We start from the raw sequence: 18,351 nt of genomic DNA on the forward strand, positions 1-18,351 counted from the left end.
AATGCCCTGAAAGACAAAAAGAATAACTTGATGAGACTGGGACTCGAACCCAGGAGGATTGCTCCACCAGGAAATTGGTGTTAAGGTTAACCTTAACCTGGCGCCATAACCAACTCGGCCATCTCACCGGTTGTGGTTGTTGAGAGAGTAGGTCGTAATTCCGCTGAGATTCCCTAAACTCAATTGGCGCCAGTCGCTATTTGATTGACAATATCGATGTTCGGATAATTGGCACGAATATTGCCTGAAAACGATTTCTTTCTACGCGGCTAACTACCTAGATGTGATAATGGGCTTCTCATATTCAAAATCATAGTAGATTTCTTCTATCGCGAAGAATAAAGCTCTGGTTATTCCGTAGTTACAGAGCATACGCACCAAGCTTGATCACAGTAAGATCTCATCGTAAAGTTTGTCAAGATTATGCGGTCTTTGCCTTCCTCCTCCTAAGAATGAAATTGGGTAGAATGTCTTGACAGAAAACTCTTATCATATATATACGAACCTAAATACTGAAACATGGCCAGTATCACAAAGATGCACATAAAAGGTTATATAATACATTAGTAGGCATCATTGGAACTATTAAGATCATATCAATATTCCATGGCCAGACATGAGATCTAAGGGTGCAATACAAAATATCAATAATGAATCTAAGACTACGGTCTAGTCGCGGGGCTAGGCTCTCTCCCCAGACCTTCAGTACGGCGAGTTGACAGGCCATCAACTTCGCCAATTCTTGCCCTTGATAAATTTATAGTCCATGCGAGCTATGCTGTTTTTGTCTCTAATAGATCCCTTGTCCATGTACCAAGATCAGTGGAACTACCTTCCGAACCCCCGAGTCACCGGCGCTGAAGGATCCACCTCCTCCGAATAGTCCGGACCGTTCTCCAACAACCTCCCACCTCCAACCTCAGTTCTCAGCTCGAAACCACTTTTTAGAGATACAAGCATGGTCACAACCCCAGTCCTTAACACGGACGGCACTTCCACGGACAAAAGGAGATAGCTCTAAAGAAACCGATCCCTACAATACCAAGGCCCCAAAAGCATTCCTTGCAAAACCATCACCAAATCCGTCGAAGCGGTCCATCGAGTCCAAGATTATCTCAACGGTTTCACGGTCTCCAACTCCGTGCCCTCCTATTCTCTATCAGTACATAAGTGCAGAGTAGTTATTATAGCTGGATTGCTTATCTACCCCAAAAACCTTATCAACCACCATCCTTGCTTATCACCGCCTCGTTAGGACGTCCTCTCCAATCCTCACTTCTTCCCTCCTCCCACACCCCCCTTCTAGAAAACTCCCGAGCTTCGCAAGTCTCACTCCCCCTCCCTCTTATTTCTCTTGCCCCCTTTTTGTATCAGTGTCCCGCATGATCTGCATGCGCTTTACCCCGACCTCTGGCCTACGAGCTAATCCTGGAAGCAACTTTAAACGCAACGTTCAATAGAGGCACAGTCAATTCAACACTGCGCTGCCGATCTCGTGATCGGCCGCTGTGATCTATTGGCCGCACCTTGTCAAGTGGCAGCCTTTATGCGTCCGATCGGACTTATCACGACGGCGCAGCAACTTGAAACGATGCAGGTTCTACGTCACGAGCTACGATATACAGTCATAGAAGTTGGCTACCTGTGAGACGAACAGGCAGAGGTAGCGAGCAAATAACACAATAGTCATTGTTTGGTTATCCAAGCAATTGTAGCCATATTACAAGTGACGATTAAAGCAAACATCTTGACTTTGTTCAGATATCACGGTCACTTCATAGCCGAAACGTGGACATGGACACAAACGATTAAGTAAAATGAACATAGCTATGTTGGGTATAATTTCAGTAGCAAACTACTCAGTATGCGTAAAAATCGCATGTTCTATGAATTCATCAAAATTTTACAACTGCCACATTTTAATCGTATTACTAACATGTAAATCCAGATGCGCTTTACTCGTCAGAGTACACCTTCTTCTTGATGCCGATAAGCTGGCCCATCTCCTGCCAGAAACCTTGAGGAGGAGTTGTGATGGAATTCTCATAAGCCTCAATGACGGGACGCTCCCAAGTGAGGTCGACCTCATGGGGGCGGAGCCAACGGGTCTTCTTGTAAACTTTCCAGAAGATGAAGAGAGCGGGCGCAACGAATTGCATAGTATAGTTTTGGAAGAACAGCTCAGTATCCCAGGGTTGGAATGACTTGTAACCGTAGCACATGACAACGCAAAACTGGAAGACAAGGCCAATGTAAGCGCAGTATGGCTGGAAGCGACCGTAGTAAGGCATCTGTCGTCGGTCGACACCCTGAGCCTTGCAAGCCCGGTAGTAGTTAAGGAATGTAATTCCCATAACGAGATAGTTGATAAGACCACCAGCAGTCATAAGAGCAATCAGCCAGTTGAGAACCTTGGCGGAACCGCTGCCACACTGGAGGAATGAAAGCATGGGGAACAGCATAACCACACAGAAGCAGTAGATAGGGACACCAGAAGCGGTTGTCTTTCGGAGAATCTTGGGGGCACGACCCTCGAGAGCGAGACCGTAGAGCGATCGAGTGGCACAATAAGTGTAAGTGTTACCGGCCGAGAAGATCGAGGTAAGGAGGAGGGCGTTGACAATATGAGGGAGGACATCGACCTTGAGGATGTCCATAGCCATGACGTAAGGCGATGCAGCGGCGGTGCCGCTGCCCTCTGTACCGTCGACAAAGATGGACACGAGTTGGGGGTAGTTGTAGGGGACAACAATACCGACTGCAAGGGAGCCTGTAATGAAGAAGAAGCAGAATCGGTAGTAAACAGTCTTGAAGGCAGACTTGATGTAGACAGTGGGTCGCTTGGCTTCCGCAGCCACCATTGAGATGTATTCGGGGCCGACGATGGTGAAACCGGCACTCCAGAGGGCAGCGAGGAAACCCTCGAAGCGGCCAAGAGAGTCGGTGCCGTAGACCTCAGAGAAGGGACCTGGGTTGGACCAGTAACGGAAACCGTAGGCATCACCCTGTGGGTTGCCACCAACCATTGTAACGAAAGTAAAGCTGAAAAGCATCAGGATGAGAATAACCTTGCCGCCCGACAACCAGAATTCGGCTTCACCGTAAGCCTTGACGGCCAAGATGTTGAGGAGACTAAATCACACAAATGATTAGTATGCGGTCTTGTTCGCGGAGAGTTCGGGAGTTCTTACGCATATAGAATAATGACACCAATACAGATGCCAGCCGTAGGGCCGGGTTGTGTAATCTCGGGACTCCAGTAAGACAGGACAAGGTTGATAGCGGTGATTTCGAATGGAATGAGAAGACCTTCGTAAAGGAAGAAGTTCCAACCAGCCATAAAACCAAGAGCATCATCACACCAATGACCAGCGAGACGGATGAAACCACCAGAAACAGGCATATAAGTAGTCATCTCGGCGATACCATTGTTCACACAAGCGAGGATACCAGAGTAGATTGTGTAGGCGAGAAACAGACCGAGAGGACCACCCTTGGCAAGACCACCACCGATACTCACGAAGAGAGCGGTACCGATGGAGCCACCAATGGCAACAAGCTGGATCTGTCTGTTGTTGAGTAGACGGTGCAGACCATCGGCGTTGTCGGTTGTGTGTCCAGCGGCAATGTCGCCATTGTCGGCAAGGTACTTTTCGCCGGCACTGCCATTGTTTTCGTACTTGGCGGAGTTCTTCTCCTCGTCAGAAGCCATCCTGGAAGATAATCACCAGTGAAGTGAGGTGCGACTGTAGAGTAGGCTAGGAGGGGTCCTGGATGAGGCTCAACGGAGCGCAAGTCTGAAGCAGTGAAGCAGCAGACCCAAGTTCAGATAGTATACCCTGCAAGCCACAAGATATATATAACAAGGCGTTGAAAGGATAAGGTGGAAGGCGAGGATGAAGGAGAGGGGAAGAAAAGAATATCTTGGAGGTGCGGATGTTGAAGGTAATAAATAAATGCGAACATGGGGGGAAGAGTCGATTGACCCCAAGCTGTTTCTTACTTCTCTCTGTCTATACCAACAATCGAGCAAAGCAGGCTGCAGTGCTCTCTACCCGATCCTGGGATTCCACTAACTGGGACTAGGAACACCTAACCTAGTAAAAACTAAGACTAGGATTGGGGAGTACAACATGTATGGCTTGGCTTGGCTGTGGGCTGGAGAGTTTTAAAGCCAACCGTAATCTACATTACAGAAGATGAGCTGCTCGTGCCGTTGTCCGTTGCTACTGTTAACGGCAACGCAACGGGATGATAGCGGCCAGTCCGAACAAGGATTAGTTGGAGGTGGTGTGGAGAAACAAAAAGCCAAACTCAAGCCCGGTTGATTCAACTGCTTCAGGCTACCTCGATCTCGAGTATCCGCCTTGCTGCGTGCGGTATAAAGACTACCTCGGCGGAATGTAACGAATCACATAGGCATGGATAAAATCAATCAATCAATCAGACACGTCTACTTGAGTCAACCAACCGACTAATCCTGGCTTTGAGTTAATATTTGTAGTTTCGATTTTCGTTGCTTTTACCTCAAAGAAACTACCTTGTGTCGAAATATTGTTCTCGATCCTACAATATATTTGAGATGGTATCTCCCGTACCCAAGTACTACTGCGATGCATTGGTGCAGGGCCCAAAGGAACGGTTCATCTGCTCTAAACCTACGGGGCTGTTTCATTCAACATGATCAGCCCACCAGGCTCTATTTGGTGTGCCGTAACTGTTCTTACGGCATCTTACATTGTCAAACTGCTAACGAACTTCCCCAGAGACAACTAATCCAAGCAGTTTCAGCTCTCTCCACTTGGTGCTCCCAAGATCATAAGCACTGCCCTCCCTTTATGCAAGAGAGCTTGCTTGTATCTGCACATTCAGTGTCACTTCGAGTCTTCATCCTGTGTCTTGATTTGACTCGACTGCTATACCCGCCATTCACGTCTGAGAGGAGGCGATATTTCCGGGTAGTGGCGGCCGGAGCCTGGCCTGACAGCTCCAAACTTTGTGCAGTTGACGGTTAGTCTCGAGATGGCTCATCGGGCGGTTTTTGCGCCTTTGGACATTTCCATGATGTAGCACCTCAAAAAGATACATGACAGCCCATGTCACTCCTTTCTCCACCCCCATAACGAGGGTAGGATCTTCCCCACCATAGATATGGCTTCTCCACTCGGTTGTCGCACATGTACTATCTACATCTACATATCCGCAGTACCTCGTACATTGACTGACTGCATCATATCCATGTCAGAATGCTTCCCCGACTGTTGGTCCACCTTGATAAGGTGCTCTTCTTCCCTGTCTTTGCCCGATAGCAGTTGGACCCTAAACCCTCACTGTACCCGTGTCCTTCATCTGAGACACCCCTTCTCACCAGCTGAACGTTCTTAGCGTCCCTGAAGAAAGACACTCTCCTTCTTCGCCTGGGCAAACCGAACCTCGCCCGATGCAACTCAAGTTTTGCGCTGTTCCCCGGAGTTTCGACGGGAGTCGGAAGTCAAGAGGACTCGAGATGTCACAAGAGCGCTGTGGGAGGTACCGTCAGATGGGTAGGCCTCCACTGAAAAAGCAGTGTGGAGCTTTCCCCGGTTGTCGCCACAGGTGGATTTGCACCCACTGAATTTAATGGATGAGGTCGTCTTTATAGTGGTCAATGCCCTGTGACAGCGATAAGCTCCCCTAGTTAGTTTAACCAACCAGATCGACTGAATTGATGATTGAGGTGTGTGGGAGATTGGCTCTGTCTGAGCAATTTTCTTGTCGTTGCGCAGCAAAGAGCATGGAATCACTTGAATTTGAGGGCTTGCGAGTCAAGACATACAGCCACTGGTCTCTCAACTGTTCATAACTGGATGCTTCCTTCGTGCCTGTAATACTGGCAGACCGGTGACTGTCTTCAGGGTACCCGTGTCAATTTCCAAGAACCTGGTTCTCTTTGACGTCATAGCAGCACGTCGCACCCGTGGGAAGAATCGATAACACCTGCCGAATTTGGCGCATTGTTGTGTTGCCAAAGCATATCCCCTTGTTCATTCTGCTGTTGCTCAGGTTTTGGTACTGGAAGAATCAAACCCACGCGACATCAACCCAACTGTATTTGCACGCCCCTTTCCGACTTGCATTGCCGTCTCTTACGAAACATTCATAATGAGGAGAGTAACCCAAAGCTTGCTTCATTAAGTTGCGTTACTGGTCGCTCGAACAAGAATATGGGTCGCGTGCCTACATCGCAGATCCTTCAGTTACTCCAGAATTACTTTAATGAGCTCCAGCTCTATGGAATCTGGGGTTTGGCGGTGATCTCTCATCATGAGTACCGAAATCATGATGACTATCAGTTCTCGATGGTCTTGAACCTAAACCCCAACGACGCGTGTTTCAATCTTGTCGCCCTCACACCACTAGCAACACGCTCCCCCGCTACAGCCTTGGCGAAGCACTACGGATATCATCAACTTGGTAATATTTGCTACATACATGATGTCCAGCATGTAAGCTCACCGGTCACGTGTCGACTGGCAACCACAAATTGAGGTACGGAATGAGCGATGCAGCCAAGACTATCCTGCACACCAACATTACATACCTCAGGTGGTATCTGGCCTGTCATGATCTTAACTTGTGCGTAGTCAGCTTCTGACTGTTGACAAGAAAAAGCAATGCTTGGAGTGCACAGATCGATTGCCAGCGCCATCCAAGAAAGCTTGTATTTACGGGAGCGCACTTGGCTATTTCGCATCAAGCCTTGACGTTCAACTTCGATCTTGTGTGCATAAGTCCTTGGCCTACTCACACTTTGGATCTCGTCTTCAAGAGTCGCAGGAGCACCTAATGTACATCACTCTGCAACCGTATGTATGATGACAACGTATTCAACATGTTGCCCCTGTCGCGTGGGGAAGAAGTTATAACGCACCACAGCATGTACCGTACCCTGCCAAGCGAGCTGAAAGGTGAGACAATTGGCCAATGCCCTGCACCCTGACAAAATGTCTAGACCCCAGTTGTTCATGAATCGGGCCCGACCAGGAAAGTTGGTATTACGGGCCGAGACATGCAACAAACGCAATTCCGTTCACTGCGTCTGGCGCGCCTGGCGCCAATCCGTCTCTCGTTATTTTATGGGTCCTGTCGTGTTCTCCTTGCAGTAATGTCAATGCACTGCATTCGCTCGGTTCATGATGGTACTATCTATTTCATGACCATCGTCTTGAACGGAAGAAGCTCGGTGCGCTCCTAGGTATGTGTTCATGAGCGTCCAATGAACCGTCTCAAACGTTTGATAGTTGGGAATGTACAGCCTAGGGTCCAGGCCGAACCCCCCACGGTTGATTCCTTCGTTCGGGCGCGATTCACAGTTGATGGAAGGCTGTGTCTTAATCCTTGGCACCGGAAGACTGGTTATGGTTGTGACTTGGCACTAGAAGGTATGTACGTACAGGCGGAGTTGGCCGCTTGTTGCACGCCGTACAAAATGCAGTATGCTTGAAAATGCCATGTCAGATTCTTGTACTTTTACGGCGCTACAATTCCTGGGTAATTCATGCAATCCGACGTAATGAATGTCAGAATATATTATTTTATTGCTATTATCATGAAAAATACTGCAGTGCGCTTTTGTACAACAAACGGCGGTTCATAAAGACGCATTGAAATTTCCGTAGGCTTCGGAAGGAAACCGAGCCTTGCGCAGCCACATTTTTCGATTGGCAGGCTCGTACAAACAGTTTTCTTGCGCAGTTTCGATTCAAAGACCCCGTTCTAAACGTCTTGGAGAACATTTGCCGTCCCTTGTTGGAGACCAAGAGACCCTTCCCCAACTCTACCTAGTCACGGTGTACATACGCCTATTCGGTCTAGATCAGGGACTAAAAAGTGGGAAGCGAGTGTGGTAACGGACGATGAACCTTGTCGACTGCAACGGACCCTGACGGTCCTTATTAAACGCAACAGAGGTTATGCGAGAATAAATGACACCTTGCTGTTTAAAACGGCCCTTGGCAGGGAACCTGGCTAGCTGGGCCAAGTTGCGGGACGCCTATTGATGAGTGTATCCACACTATCATAAACTATCGTATCGGTTCGTCACGCTCTGAATCGGTTCGATTAAGCCGGAAATGAAAATTCTTTGTTTGTCAATACAATGACAGACAATAAGGATCAGGTAGTCAAGAAATTTCTGGTACCTAGTAGCAGCCAAGATTCTAGTTCATGACATTGTGTGTTATAGCCAAGAAGCCAATGTTCCAACTTGTTGTACCACCCCAACCCTACGTACGTAGAGACCGTTGGGGCATTTACTATGTACATGGCGTACTTACTACATCAGCAGTTTAAAACGTGAGGTAAGTCAACCGAGAAGACGCCACTACACCTCAATTCTTGGGCTGGCTTGGCCTTGGAGACTAGCCTCCAGCATCATAAACTGCGTATTCAAGTTCGTATTAGTGTGTTTGGTTGCATGGGTATCATGGCATGTCTATCATTGCCGATTCGAGTAGCATGTTGACTATAACTTTGAGAGTATCTATTTAAGGATTATGCAGGGCACATGTAACAGGCAAGCTTCAAGCTCTTGTGGTGGTTATTCTATTTGTGAGTGTAGAAAGTAGATCCCGGAGCACCTGCCCCTCACCGGACGCCGGAATGACCCCACTTCATCCGGTGCGGAGGAAAGAGGGACCCAAGAAAAATAAAAAAAAATTCTGTCTCAGCGAACTCAATGGAAGCCTGTGACACTGACTGGCTGTATTAGTAAACAGCGGGCACAACTTTGACAACATCCACCAAAAATTACATCAACAAGTGAACTTTACAGTTGATGGTCTGCTTGTTGTCGACGATACAAGCAGCGTATTTCACTCTTTTGTTTCATCACAAAAAAAGACAGAGAAAAGCATCTTGTTCAGTGCGAAGCCGGGGCCAAGACCTAACCCTGCTAAGAGCCGTCATAACGTTGACGCCCAATTCGCACCTTTTTTCTTTCCTGGTCGGCAAAAACAAACTCCATATTGCGAGTAGCTACAAAATAAAGCTATGAGTAGTACGAAAGAGTGTGGAAGCGCTTTGCGTAATGGCCACTATGCTTCTATTCTGCTCTCGAAAGCAGGCAGTGCCGAGTCGTCTCAATCAGCCCCGAGCTCATCCTCCGGTTCCGTATCGGACCCAGCCCCGGTGGCCGGGGCCTTGATTAAGGCTTTTGTTACCCAGTTAATTTCCTCTGGTTCCGCATCCGACCCGGCGTCCGAGACACGAGCAGACATCCCACAGGTTCTCTCAGTAGGCCTAGCTGCCTTGAATGCCTTCCTCCAGGTTAACGTCACTGGTCCTGTGCTCCCCGAGTCGGCTACCCTCAGTTCCTATTTCACTAAGGAGTGGGCTAGTGCCCAGTCAGACGACACACAAAATTCCCATGCTCATCTTCACAAGGCTTGCCTCAACTATCTCGAGGTTGACGGTGTATCGCCGTATGCTTACATTCCCCACTTGGAACTATTTGCTCTAGCACGATTCATCCTCACACAGGAACTCAAGTCAGCTACCAACGATATTGTGAACATCCTCTCCGAAGACCAATCCCGCAACTGCAGTCTTGCTTGGACACGACTCCGAGTTGACGTATGGCACTACAAGCTCTTGACACAGCCCTCTCTGGGACATGGGTCCAACTTTGCTCGAAGCTCTCAGTGGAGCGATGTGCCTACACTGGCAACCAAGATTGTGGAAGGTATCGAGAGTGTACGAGCCCAAATCCTCGGAAAGGAGGTTTGGGCCTCAGATAACGATACATGGAGTCATGATGACAAGGTTCAATTCCTTGTTGAAGCAGCCAATAACTACATCCTGCTGGGACGTGACGACAAAGCAAAAGAAGCTCTTGAGGAGGCTTCTCAGACAAGCGGCCTCGAATACGCCCTCTCAGGTGCTCTTGGAAAGAGGACCAAATTCCAGGAGAACAGCATCAGCCAGCTAGTTGTTTTGGCCAAGAGCAACGCCGAGAAACAGAGTGACAGCGCGGAAGAGGAAGCTAAGCCTGATGCTCTCCAGCTGAATGACGATACTCTTCATGAGGAAATCCAATTTTCGAAAGAGGAAAACGTAGAGGACAAGAAGGCCTCTCTTCCCGCGGCCCTAGCTGACCTGTCACCCGACGACCAACCCCAACTCTCTCCTCTTGACCAAATCATTCTTCTCACAGAAGCTACGCTCAAGGATGCTTTCTCACCTATCGACACCCTGACTTCAGCAGAGGTTCTGCCATATGCAATACGAGTCATTGGGGACAAGTCGACCAACTGGCAGATTTACACTCATGCCTTGCTTGTCCGCTCTAGAATCGAGGTGCACCGTAGCCGAACTATTGAGCGAGGTGTGCTTCAGCTCCAAGCTGTGGCAGACCAGGTCCTGACCGACACAACTGCTGAAGCCCAACAAAAGGCTGAGGCAAAGGAGCAGAATTCTGAGGCCGACTCCCCAGCGATCCAAGTCACTGCTCCTGATCAAGCTCCAGCACCTATCCAGAGCAAGCCAACCTCTTTCCTCCCTGCTCCCAAAGCTTCGGAATCTGCCCCCGCGCATGTGCGTCTTGAATACATTCACGCCATCTGCTCCCCTCCCCGATGGCATCTTGAGTCTGAGCTGGCCTACGCTTGGGCTGGTATTGGTTCCTTAGCCTCTGCTCTCGAGATCTTCAAGCGACTCAGACTGTGGGCTGAAGTGGCACTCTGTCTCGCCAGCGCCGCAGCGTCCGAGGATGAAGATGGCCGTGGCAGTGGTGGTGAAGAGAAGGCTAAGGGAATTATCAGATGGAGATTGTTCCATCGCACCGGAGAGACATCTCCCACGGATCCAGATGATGAGAACATTGGTGACGATGTGACTCTTCTCAAGGCTGCAGACTTTTCAGGACCAGAGCGTGAGCCTTCACCACCCAACGCCCCACGACTGTTCTGTATTCTGGGTGATATCGAGAATGATCCTTCTTACTACGAGCGTGCTTGGGAGATCTCCAAGCATCGCTTCGCGCGAGCCCAAAAGTCACTTGGTGAATACTACCTCCAGAACAAGGAATGGGAGAAGGCCCGCGAGGCATACAAGAAGGCAACAGCCGTCAATCGTCTGAGCCCTGAGATGTGGAGCCGTCTCGGAGATATCAGCCTGCGTCTCGCACAGTTCCGCGATGCCGCTGAAGCTTTCAACCGTTCCATCGGATCTGCAAGTGATACAGCTGGAGGTGAAGATGCTCGAACATGGAGCAACTTGGGAAGTGCTCTTTGGAGTCTGTACTGCGAAGTCGTCGCCGAGCAAAAGAGTAACCCTACCGCCACCAACGAACAGCCTACACCTGTCCCCGCTGAAGATGAAGAGGACGACGTTGCTCTTGCCGCCCCTTCCAAGCCCTCAGACCGTGACCCCGCCACCCTCCTTAGCCAGTCTCTTGCGGCTTACAAGCGAGGTGCATCCATCAGCCACGATAACTGGCGAATCTGGGATAATGTACTCACATTAGCATCGCGTGTCCAACCGCCTGCTATAGCAGATATGGTTGTTGCGCTCACACACATCATCCGCATTCGAAAAACTGAAGATACTCTCGATGCTGACGTCCTTGGCGCACTGCTTCAAGACGCTGTACTGTCTGTAGAGAAGACATCGAGCACAGGTGTGTACGATCCTCCTCGAGGAACACCTGAGAGACTAGTGATGCGCCTGTTTGAGGAGGAAGTGGTGCCACTCATCACAAAGCGATCAGAGCTATGGACATTGGTCTCCCGACTTCGTGCCTGGAGAAGAGATTACTCAGGTTCTATCGATGCAGCTGAGCGAGCATGGCGCGCAGTTCTTGGACAATCAGGCAGTGGTCTTCTGCCCGGCGCAGCAGTCACAACAGAAGATGAGGCCAGAGACTGGACCGTTGATGAGGGTGCTTGGACTGTCGTTGTGCAGAGAACTGATGAGTTGGTGTCAGTGTATGAGAACTGGGGCCCTTCTGTCGAGACTATCGGTAGTAAATGGAAGGGCAAGGCGAGAAGCGCAGTGAGGAGTGTGATGGGCAAAGGCAAGGAGAGATGGGAGGGAAGTGAAGGCTGGAAGGTTTTGGAAAACTTGATGGAAGGTTTGAGGATTTCTTAAAGAGGTCAGTGAAAAGGAATTGGCTAGGTCACGAGAAACATACCAGGCATGATAAAGAGTAGAACGACGATATAGACAGAACAGAATAGTAAAATACAATTATTTCAGCTAATTGTGGACTTGTCAACAGAAGATTCAACATCGTGCACATGCGGAAAGACAACCATAAACATCGAAACAGTTTCATCAACGTCCATCGGCTAGCCAGGGACCAAACATGTCAGCATCACAATTCCCCTAAGTGCAATATGGTCTTTTTTTTAATGGAAGTTCAATTCAACGCTATTCGGATTCAGGACACTTGACCGGATTACAAATTAACAGGCCAATCATAAGGCATGATGCTATTTAATCCATATAACGAATTGTTTCGAACGCAACGCTATTGTGATATTCACTGCTAACCACGCTCAACGATAGCCTCCCAACGTTATACAGTGGTGTCGTCAAACATCCTTCATATCCCATGAATAGCTTTTTCCTACACGCCAGCTCAAACTTCAACAAAACCTTCACGCTATGTCTCCAACAAACTGGTTGAACTTAGCCGTCAGCATGTAGCCGAGCCGCGCTCAAGCCCATCAATTCAAAGGCGACTGCACTATTTCTTGCCCTTCTTTCGGCCTGGCACAACCTTAAAACCAGCGGCCTGCATGCCAGCGTCGTCTCGAGGGCTGGTGGCAGTAGCAGAAGCAGCGGTGGTGGCAGAGTTGCTGGGACCTCCCTTCTTGGCAACTTCACTCCAACCACCACCATTTCCTCCCTTGTTATCGGGTTGCTTCTCAACAACTCCACGTTCAGCAAGCTTCTTACGGCGAATGAACTCCTCGGCGAAATGACGACCGTCCATGGTAGTTGAGGTGCCGTAAACAGCATCAGCAATCAAGCCAGCGTCGAGAGGCAAGATTTCAAGAGTAGCCTGGAAAGCGGCGACTGCACATTTGGTTAGCCCGTGTTCATGGAATCTTTCTTTTGATGTGGTTGACTTACTGTCGCTGACTGCAGTGAGACCCCGGAAAAGCTCCCGGCTAACCCACTTGTTGAACTCCTCCATGGCAGCATTGCCAGTCTCAGTCTTGCCATTGCCCGGAGTTACCAGCTTAGAGATTGACTTTGTAGGCGAAGTGGCAGGCTTGATGTTGGCAGAACTGACCGATCGACTCTGGGATGCTGGACCAGTAGGAGCTTTAACCTTGCCACCAGCGCCAACAGTAGCCCAGCCACTTCCAGGGGGCGGAGCCGTTGCAGCAGCGGCGGCTGCAGCAGCAGACGCAGCATTAGTGAGAATGGACTGACCTGGCTTACCGGCTAGGTTGGCATAGCTCTTGGATACGCCGGTAGGAGTACTGGCCTGAGGGATTGCCTGGCTGGCTTTCTGTTTACGAAGCTCTTCCTCGCGCTGGATCTCGGCAAGAGTCTTCTTGCCAGAGGCTGGGGCTGAAGGGGCGACGGTAGACGTAGTCTTGGATGGGCCAGGCTTAGACCAAGGGCTACCAGCTGGAGCAGGAGAACCGTGACCCCAAGTACTAGTAGCGGGCAGACCAGCGTTAGAAGCAGCGGCTGTTTTCTCACGTTCCCTAAGCTCTTGCTCCAGAATAGCCTTCCTTTGAGCAGCAGCGGCCTCCTCAGCTTTGGCAGCCTTGCGTGCTTCAGCCTCTTGGATCTCCTTCAGACTGGGGCCCTTGTGACTCTCAGCTCCGTGGTCCTTTGCCCAAGGAGCCAGCGGTGGTGGTTGTGCGTTGACAGAAGCGCTGTCGGGGGTTCCGGTCTGAGAGCGATTGTACTGTTCGGGGAGGTTGGATCGGGCACGCTGGGCTGTCGGTGCAGGAAGAGGAGTTCCAGTAGATGCGGGAGGGGGAAAGGGCATTGGCATATCGGGCTCAACTGGCTGAGCAGCAGCTGCAGCAGCGGCGGCCTGAGTCTGCTGGACCTGTTGAGTCAGAGACAAGGCATCCTCTGCAGCCTTCTTCTTGGCAGCTCGAGCAGCTTTACCAGTCAAGACCGGTGCTTCCGCACGTCGCTGCGTCTCCTCGGAGGCGGCCTCGGCAGCAGGGGCGAGTTCCTCAGATAGTTCCTCCTCACTTCCCCTCTTCGGCCTTCTCAGCCTGTTCAGCCTCTAAATCAGCTCGGAGATCCTCGAACTGCTGCAGACGGTTTTTGAATCCTTCAGGGTCTTGCTCGAGGCTCTCAGTATCAGGCAGTCCAGCGCGAATGCCGGCATCGGCAACAGGGGCTCCGATGGGATGCGGAGCACCAGAGCCCTGAAGGTTGGCGAGCAGCTGACGCTCAGTGTTTGCAAAGTCATCATCTCTGAATGGATCTCCGTTTCCCGAACCTGATGGGACAGACGTCTGGCTGCCTACTGGCCCAGCTCCTTCAAAGAAACCGCCAGAAGGGGGCATGGCACCGATAGGTTGCTGGTGAGGAGCCATTCCGATGGGGTTTGGTGACGAAATGCTACCAAAGCTGGGTTGGCTCTGAAGACTGTGGGCACTGGAGTGGTGCTGCAACATCGGGCCAGGAATGGGGAATTTAGACATTGCCTGAGCACGCATGACATATTCCCGCTGCTGAACCATGAGATACTGCTCTTCCTGCTTACGGCGCTCTAGATTGTTTTGTTCCTCGGCTGTGAGTGTACGCCCGAAACTAGGAAACACACCACTCAGGGGTGGCACTACACCACTGTTCCCCTGCGAGGGGAATGGTCCAGGCTGTGCAGGAGGACCGTGAGGAATACCAATCTGAGGTACCAAAAATGGCTCGCGCGAGTTGCCAATGCGGCGAATAAGTTGACCTAGTGGTTCGAATTCAGGATCTTCAACTTTCTTGACTCGTAAATCAGGAGTAAAGAAGTTGGCCTTGTACCAATCGTTCATCTCCAATCCGGTAAACGGGCCTTGAACCTGCCCCTGAGGGTCCAAATAAACCCACCTCATGCGATCAGGCATGACCATCTGCCGGACTTGGGCGGAAGGAGGCTCAGTGCCGCCTTGGCTGCCCCCAAAAGGCAAACCACCACCAATAGGGGTGAAAGACTGGGGGGCTACCGCGGCGGAGGTAGGATGATTGGAGTCACCAGTGGTGAAAACACCCTGAGCTCGAGAGGCATCACTAGAGGGGAAGAGCTCCTCGAAAACTCCACGATTAGGTCGCATTGGACTCTCAGTGTCACGGGTCGGGATTCCAAAGTTGCTCCGGCCGATAGCACCCAGAGGATTGCTCTGGCGAAGATCAGGCAGAGAGTCAGACAGATTGTTGTCGTGCTCAATAGTCTGCATCTGTGCCTGCATGGCAGCAGGAAACAGAGACCCCATCTTGCTGCCACGACCAATGCTTCCAGTTCCTAGACCACCAGCACTGGCAGGGCCGAAAACGTTGTTGAGATTCGACAGCCCAGGTGATTGGAGCTCACCCATAGGGCTGAACAGAGAGTTCCCGAATGCACCGCCCAAGTTGGGCCTTTCACGATCCGGAGTCCCGATTGTAGGGCCACCAGGTGCGGGCCAACCCAGATTGTTCAACGAAGGGTAGGCCTTGGCGCCGACACTGGAGGTCTGACTACGATCACCTCCGTCATAACCCCCAAAGCTGCGACCGATGGAGCCAAAATTCGAGGGGGCATCGTGAAGACCTGTGCCATGAGATTTGTCGTCACTGCCATCGCCGTCATGACCGTGTCGCTCAGCTGGAGGGCTACGGTAGGGATTGGTCTCGGATGGGCTTAAAGGGCCGTCATCGCCATGACCTGCAAGACTGAGGCCAGACATGCCAAAATCGGCAGCGGAGCCCTTGATAGGCGTACCCATAGCGCCTGCTGAATTGTTCTGCTGGGGTAAGCCGGCAGTGTCAGTGTCAGGGGCGCCACTGAGTGCTGCGCTGCCCGATGCAGTATCTTCTCCAAATGGATCAGTGTCAGTTCTAGTACGGGATCGCCAAGATTGCTGGCTAAGAGGGTTTTGACCCTCCCCAGCCTTGCCACTCAGGTTGTCCGAGCTCTCCTTAGGTATCAGGTGGGCCAATCTACTTCCACCAGCACCGCCGCCAACGCGTTTATCACCAACGGCAGGCGAGCCTGTGAGTGCAAAGTTCCCAAACCCTCCTGCACCGGGCGTTGTCTGATTAGAAGGTGGCCAGATGGAACCGACGCCGCCAATACCGCCCGTGTTAGAGCGCATCAAGTTACCAAAGGGGGGCAGCTTTCCAGGAGCCTCACGGGAACCAGGCTCGTTATCGGATTCGTCGGCTTCAGCTTCCTTAAGATCGGTCTTGCTACGGGAAAACCAGAATGCTTGATCGTCACGATTGACTCGGCCTACGGCAGTGGGAGATGCCAGGGCACTCCCAACGTTGAAAGGGTTCGATTCGAGTGTCTCGCGTCGTCGTGTACTAGGTCGTGTAGCTGACGAGGGTGAACTGACGCCAAAAGTGTTGGAAGTGCCTTGGGATAAAGATGCTTTACGTCCGTTTGCGCCACCTTGGTGGGCGTCTTTGTTCTGGGTCGGAGGTTTAAGCGGCGAATTAATTTCAGTATTAAAAGCCTACTAGTGATTAGTACAAACTTAGAGCACCAGCACCAGAGTGGGGACTGTCGCACCTCTCTTTCCTCCATGGACATATCCTGCAGTCCCATCGGAGTCGAATCTCCTGATTCCTCCCAGCAGGCGCCAGGTTCCTGAGGGATATGGTTGTCATTGTTTTTACCCCAACCTCTAGGAGCATGTCCATTCATTTGCCCAGGAATCCAACCTGGGGCAAAAAGGTGGGATACATCGCCGGACGATTTTCGTAAGCGGTAAACGTCAAGGAGCTCCTCCCTTGTGTATCGTGTGGGGGGCAGCTCATATGTCGAGTTGGATGCATTCTCAGGGCTCTCAACGGTGGTGGGGGGTTGAACTGCATGATCCGTTGAGGGCGGCGGCTGAGAAGAGGGCTGGCCGAGGGGAGTTGTAGATGACCGACGGAAGGTGAGGGTACCATTCGTGGATCGACCATCTCTTCTGGCCCTGAATATAGTGTTAGTGATGGTCTGTAGGATCCAAGCATAGTGGCAGAATGCATGATAGGAGAGCAGATGGTGCAACTGGTAAAGGGCCGTAACAGGAGACCACCAATGCCAATGGAGCATAGATCATAGTCATACACTTCGGAGTAAGGCAGTGCCTGGCATCAAGAAGCGCCATTCGCGACAATCAAGCCAAGCGCTGAAACGAACTTCATATTGTACACCACAAACCACACGCGGGGTGACTGGGGAACACAGTGTGCAGCACAACATCCCACCATGATACCAGGTCCAGGTACGAAGGCCTAAACAAGAACAAAGCCAAAGAGTAGCAAGTACTTACCAATCTCCAGAATTATTTCCTCTCACGTCAATCCTTGCTCCTCTGGCGTTGGAGTTCTGACCAGCAGCAGCCGAGGCAAAGCTCGATGGAAGATTAGTCGGCATATTGAGTAAACGCTATTATAAAGCTGATGCTAAAAGCGAATTCGGATTGTCGTCTCGAGTGCGGATGCGAATTCGAGCGGACGGGAAATAGTGTGGAACGTCTTTGTCGTTCGAGGTCAAGGGGCGCAAAGGTTGCGTCGATGGTTGGTCGAATCGGCAGAAGATGGTACAGGTCAGGACAGCTGAGGAACAGTGGTCTTGAGCTGCAACGTGGCTGAGAATTGCTTGTCAAAAGAACTTGCTAAAGCGCGTAGCAACGTGAAAGCTATAGTTGAGATCGAGACACGGGAGCACAAAAACGATGCTTTGTAGCGATAGTCAATGAGACGATGGCGGCGGGCAAGTTGATATACGATATCGTAAACGATAGTGTTACTAAGTGTGATCGGCGGGGGAGCGCGACGTGATTGTTGACTGAAGTAATGCTTCTTTTTTTTTGTTCGGAGATCCGAGAGAAGAGTTTCGTGTGATGTTGTGGTGGTGATGTAAACGCTGTGGTTTGGGGTTACCTTTAAACGGGGAAAGGAAAAAAATCGAGTGGAAGGGTTTTGGGTGACAGATTCGAAAAATTAGATAGTGAGGTACCTGATTCTAGCTGTGGTTGCCAGCCTCCTCGGTAGTTCCATTTTAGCTAATGGCGGGCTTCCATACCTAGGCTCTCCAGCAGGATTAGCACTGGGCTGTCCAGGCCACCTCACTGAAAGGCTATGATTAGTGGGGTTGTTATGACCCGTAGTGATATGCAGCCGATAATTTACCGGCACTTGACAGAT

At 50.7% G+C, this 18,351-nt stretch overlaps 4 protein-coding genes and 1 non-coding gene across 5 annotated transcripts; 2 read left to right on the plus strand and 3 right to left on the minus strand.

Annotated features, from left to right (window-relative positions):
* Nucleotides 1-28: 28 nt before the first annotated feature.
* EDB82DRAFT_t125 lies at nucleotides 29-128 on the minus strand. The gene has a single exon. It is a non-coding gene; the product is annotated as a tRNA-Leu (tRNA).
* Nucleotides 129-1,955: 1,827 nt separating this feature from the next.
* EDB82DRAFT_545938 (amino acid permease/ SLC12A domain-containing protein) lies at nucleotides 1,956-3,712 on the minus strand (the record flags this gene model as incomplete). The annotated part of the gene is made up of 2 exons (XM_025735867.1): nucleotides 1,956-3,132; nucleotides 3,192-3,712. The coding sequence occupies 2 exons, from the start codon at nucleotides 3,710-3,712 to the stop codon at nucleotides 1,956-1,958; spliced, it is 1,698 nt and encodes a 565-aa protein (XP_025586530.1).
* Nucleotides 3,713-5,909: 2,197 nt separating this feature from the next.
* On the plus strand, nucleotides 5,910-7,366 carry EDB82DRAFT_186530 (uncharacterized protein). Its single transcript, XM_065607166.1, has 3 exons — nucleotides 5,910-6,485; nucleotides 6,646-6,845; nucleotides 6,992-7,366. Exons 1-3 carry the CDS (start codon nucleotides 6,204-6,206, stop codon nucleotides 7,143-7,145), a joined length of 636 nt encoding a protein of 211 aa, XP_065464985.1. The 5' UTR covers nucleotides 5,910-6,203; the 3' UTR covers nucleotides 7,146-7,366.
* A 1,356-nt stretch (nucleotides 7,367-8,722) lies between these two features.
* Nucleotides 8,723-12,246, plus strand: EDB82DRAFT_500994 (uncharacterized protein). The gene has a single exon (XM_025735868.2). The coding sequence runs from the start codon at nucleotides 9,031-9,033 to the stop codon at nucleotides 12,124-12,126; it is 3,096 nt and encodes a 1,031-aa protein (XP_025586531.1). The 5' UTR covers nucleotides 8,723-9,030; the 3' UTR covers nucleotides 12,127-12,246.
* A 356-nt stretch (nucleotides 12,247-12,602) lies between these two features.
* EDB82DRAFT_556397 (uncharacterized protein) lies at nucleotides 12,603-17,578 on the minus strand (the record flags this gene model as incomplete). Its single annotated transcript, XM_065609671.1, has 5 exons — nucleotides 12,603-13,059; nucleotides 13,117-14,231; nucleotides 14,269-16,667; nucleotides 16,724-17,132; nucleotides 17,475-17,578. The coding sequence occupies 5 exons, from the start codon at nucleotides 17,576-17,578 to the stop codon at nucleotides 12,728-12,730; spliced, it is 4,359 nt and encodes a 1,452-aa protein (XP_065464986.1). The 3' UTR covers nucleotides 12,603-12,727.
* Between the last annotated feature and the right edge of the window lie 773 nt (nucleotides 17,579-18,351).

This window comes from Fusarium venenatum (genome assembly GCF_020744135.1).
Source record: "Fusarium venenatum strain MPI-CAGE-CH-0201 chromosome Unknown EDB82scaffold_2, whole genome shotgun sequence".
Lineage (NCBI taxonomy): Eukaryota > Fungi > Ascomycota > Sordariomycetes > Hypocreales > Nectriaceae > Fusarium > Fusarium venenatum.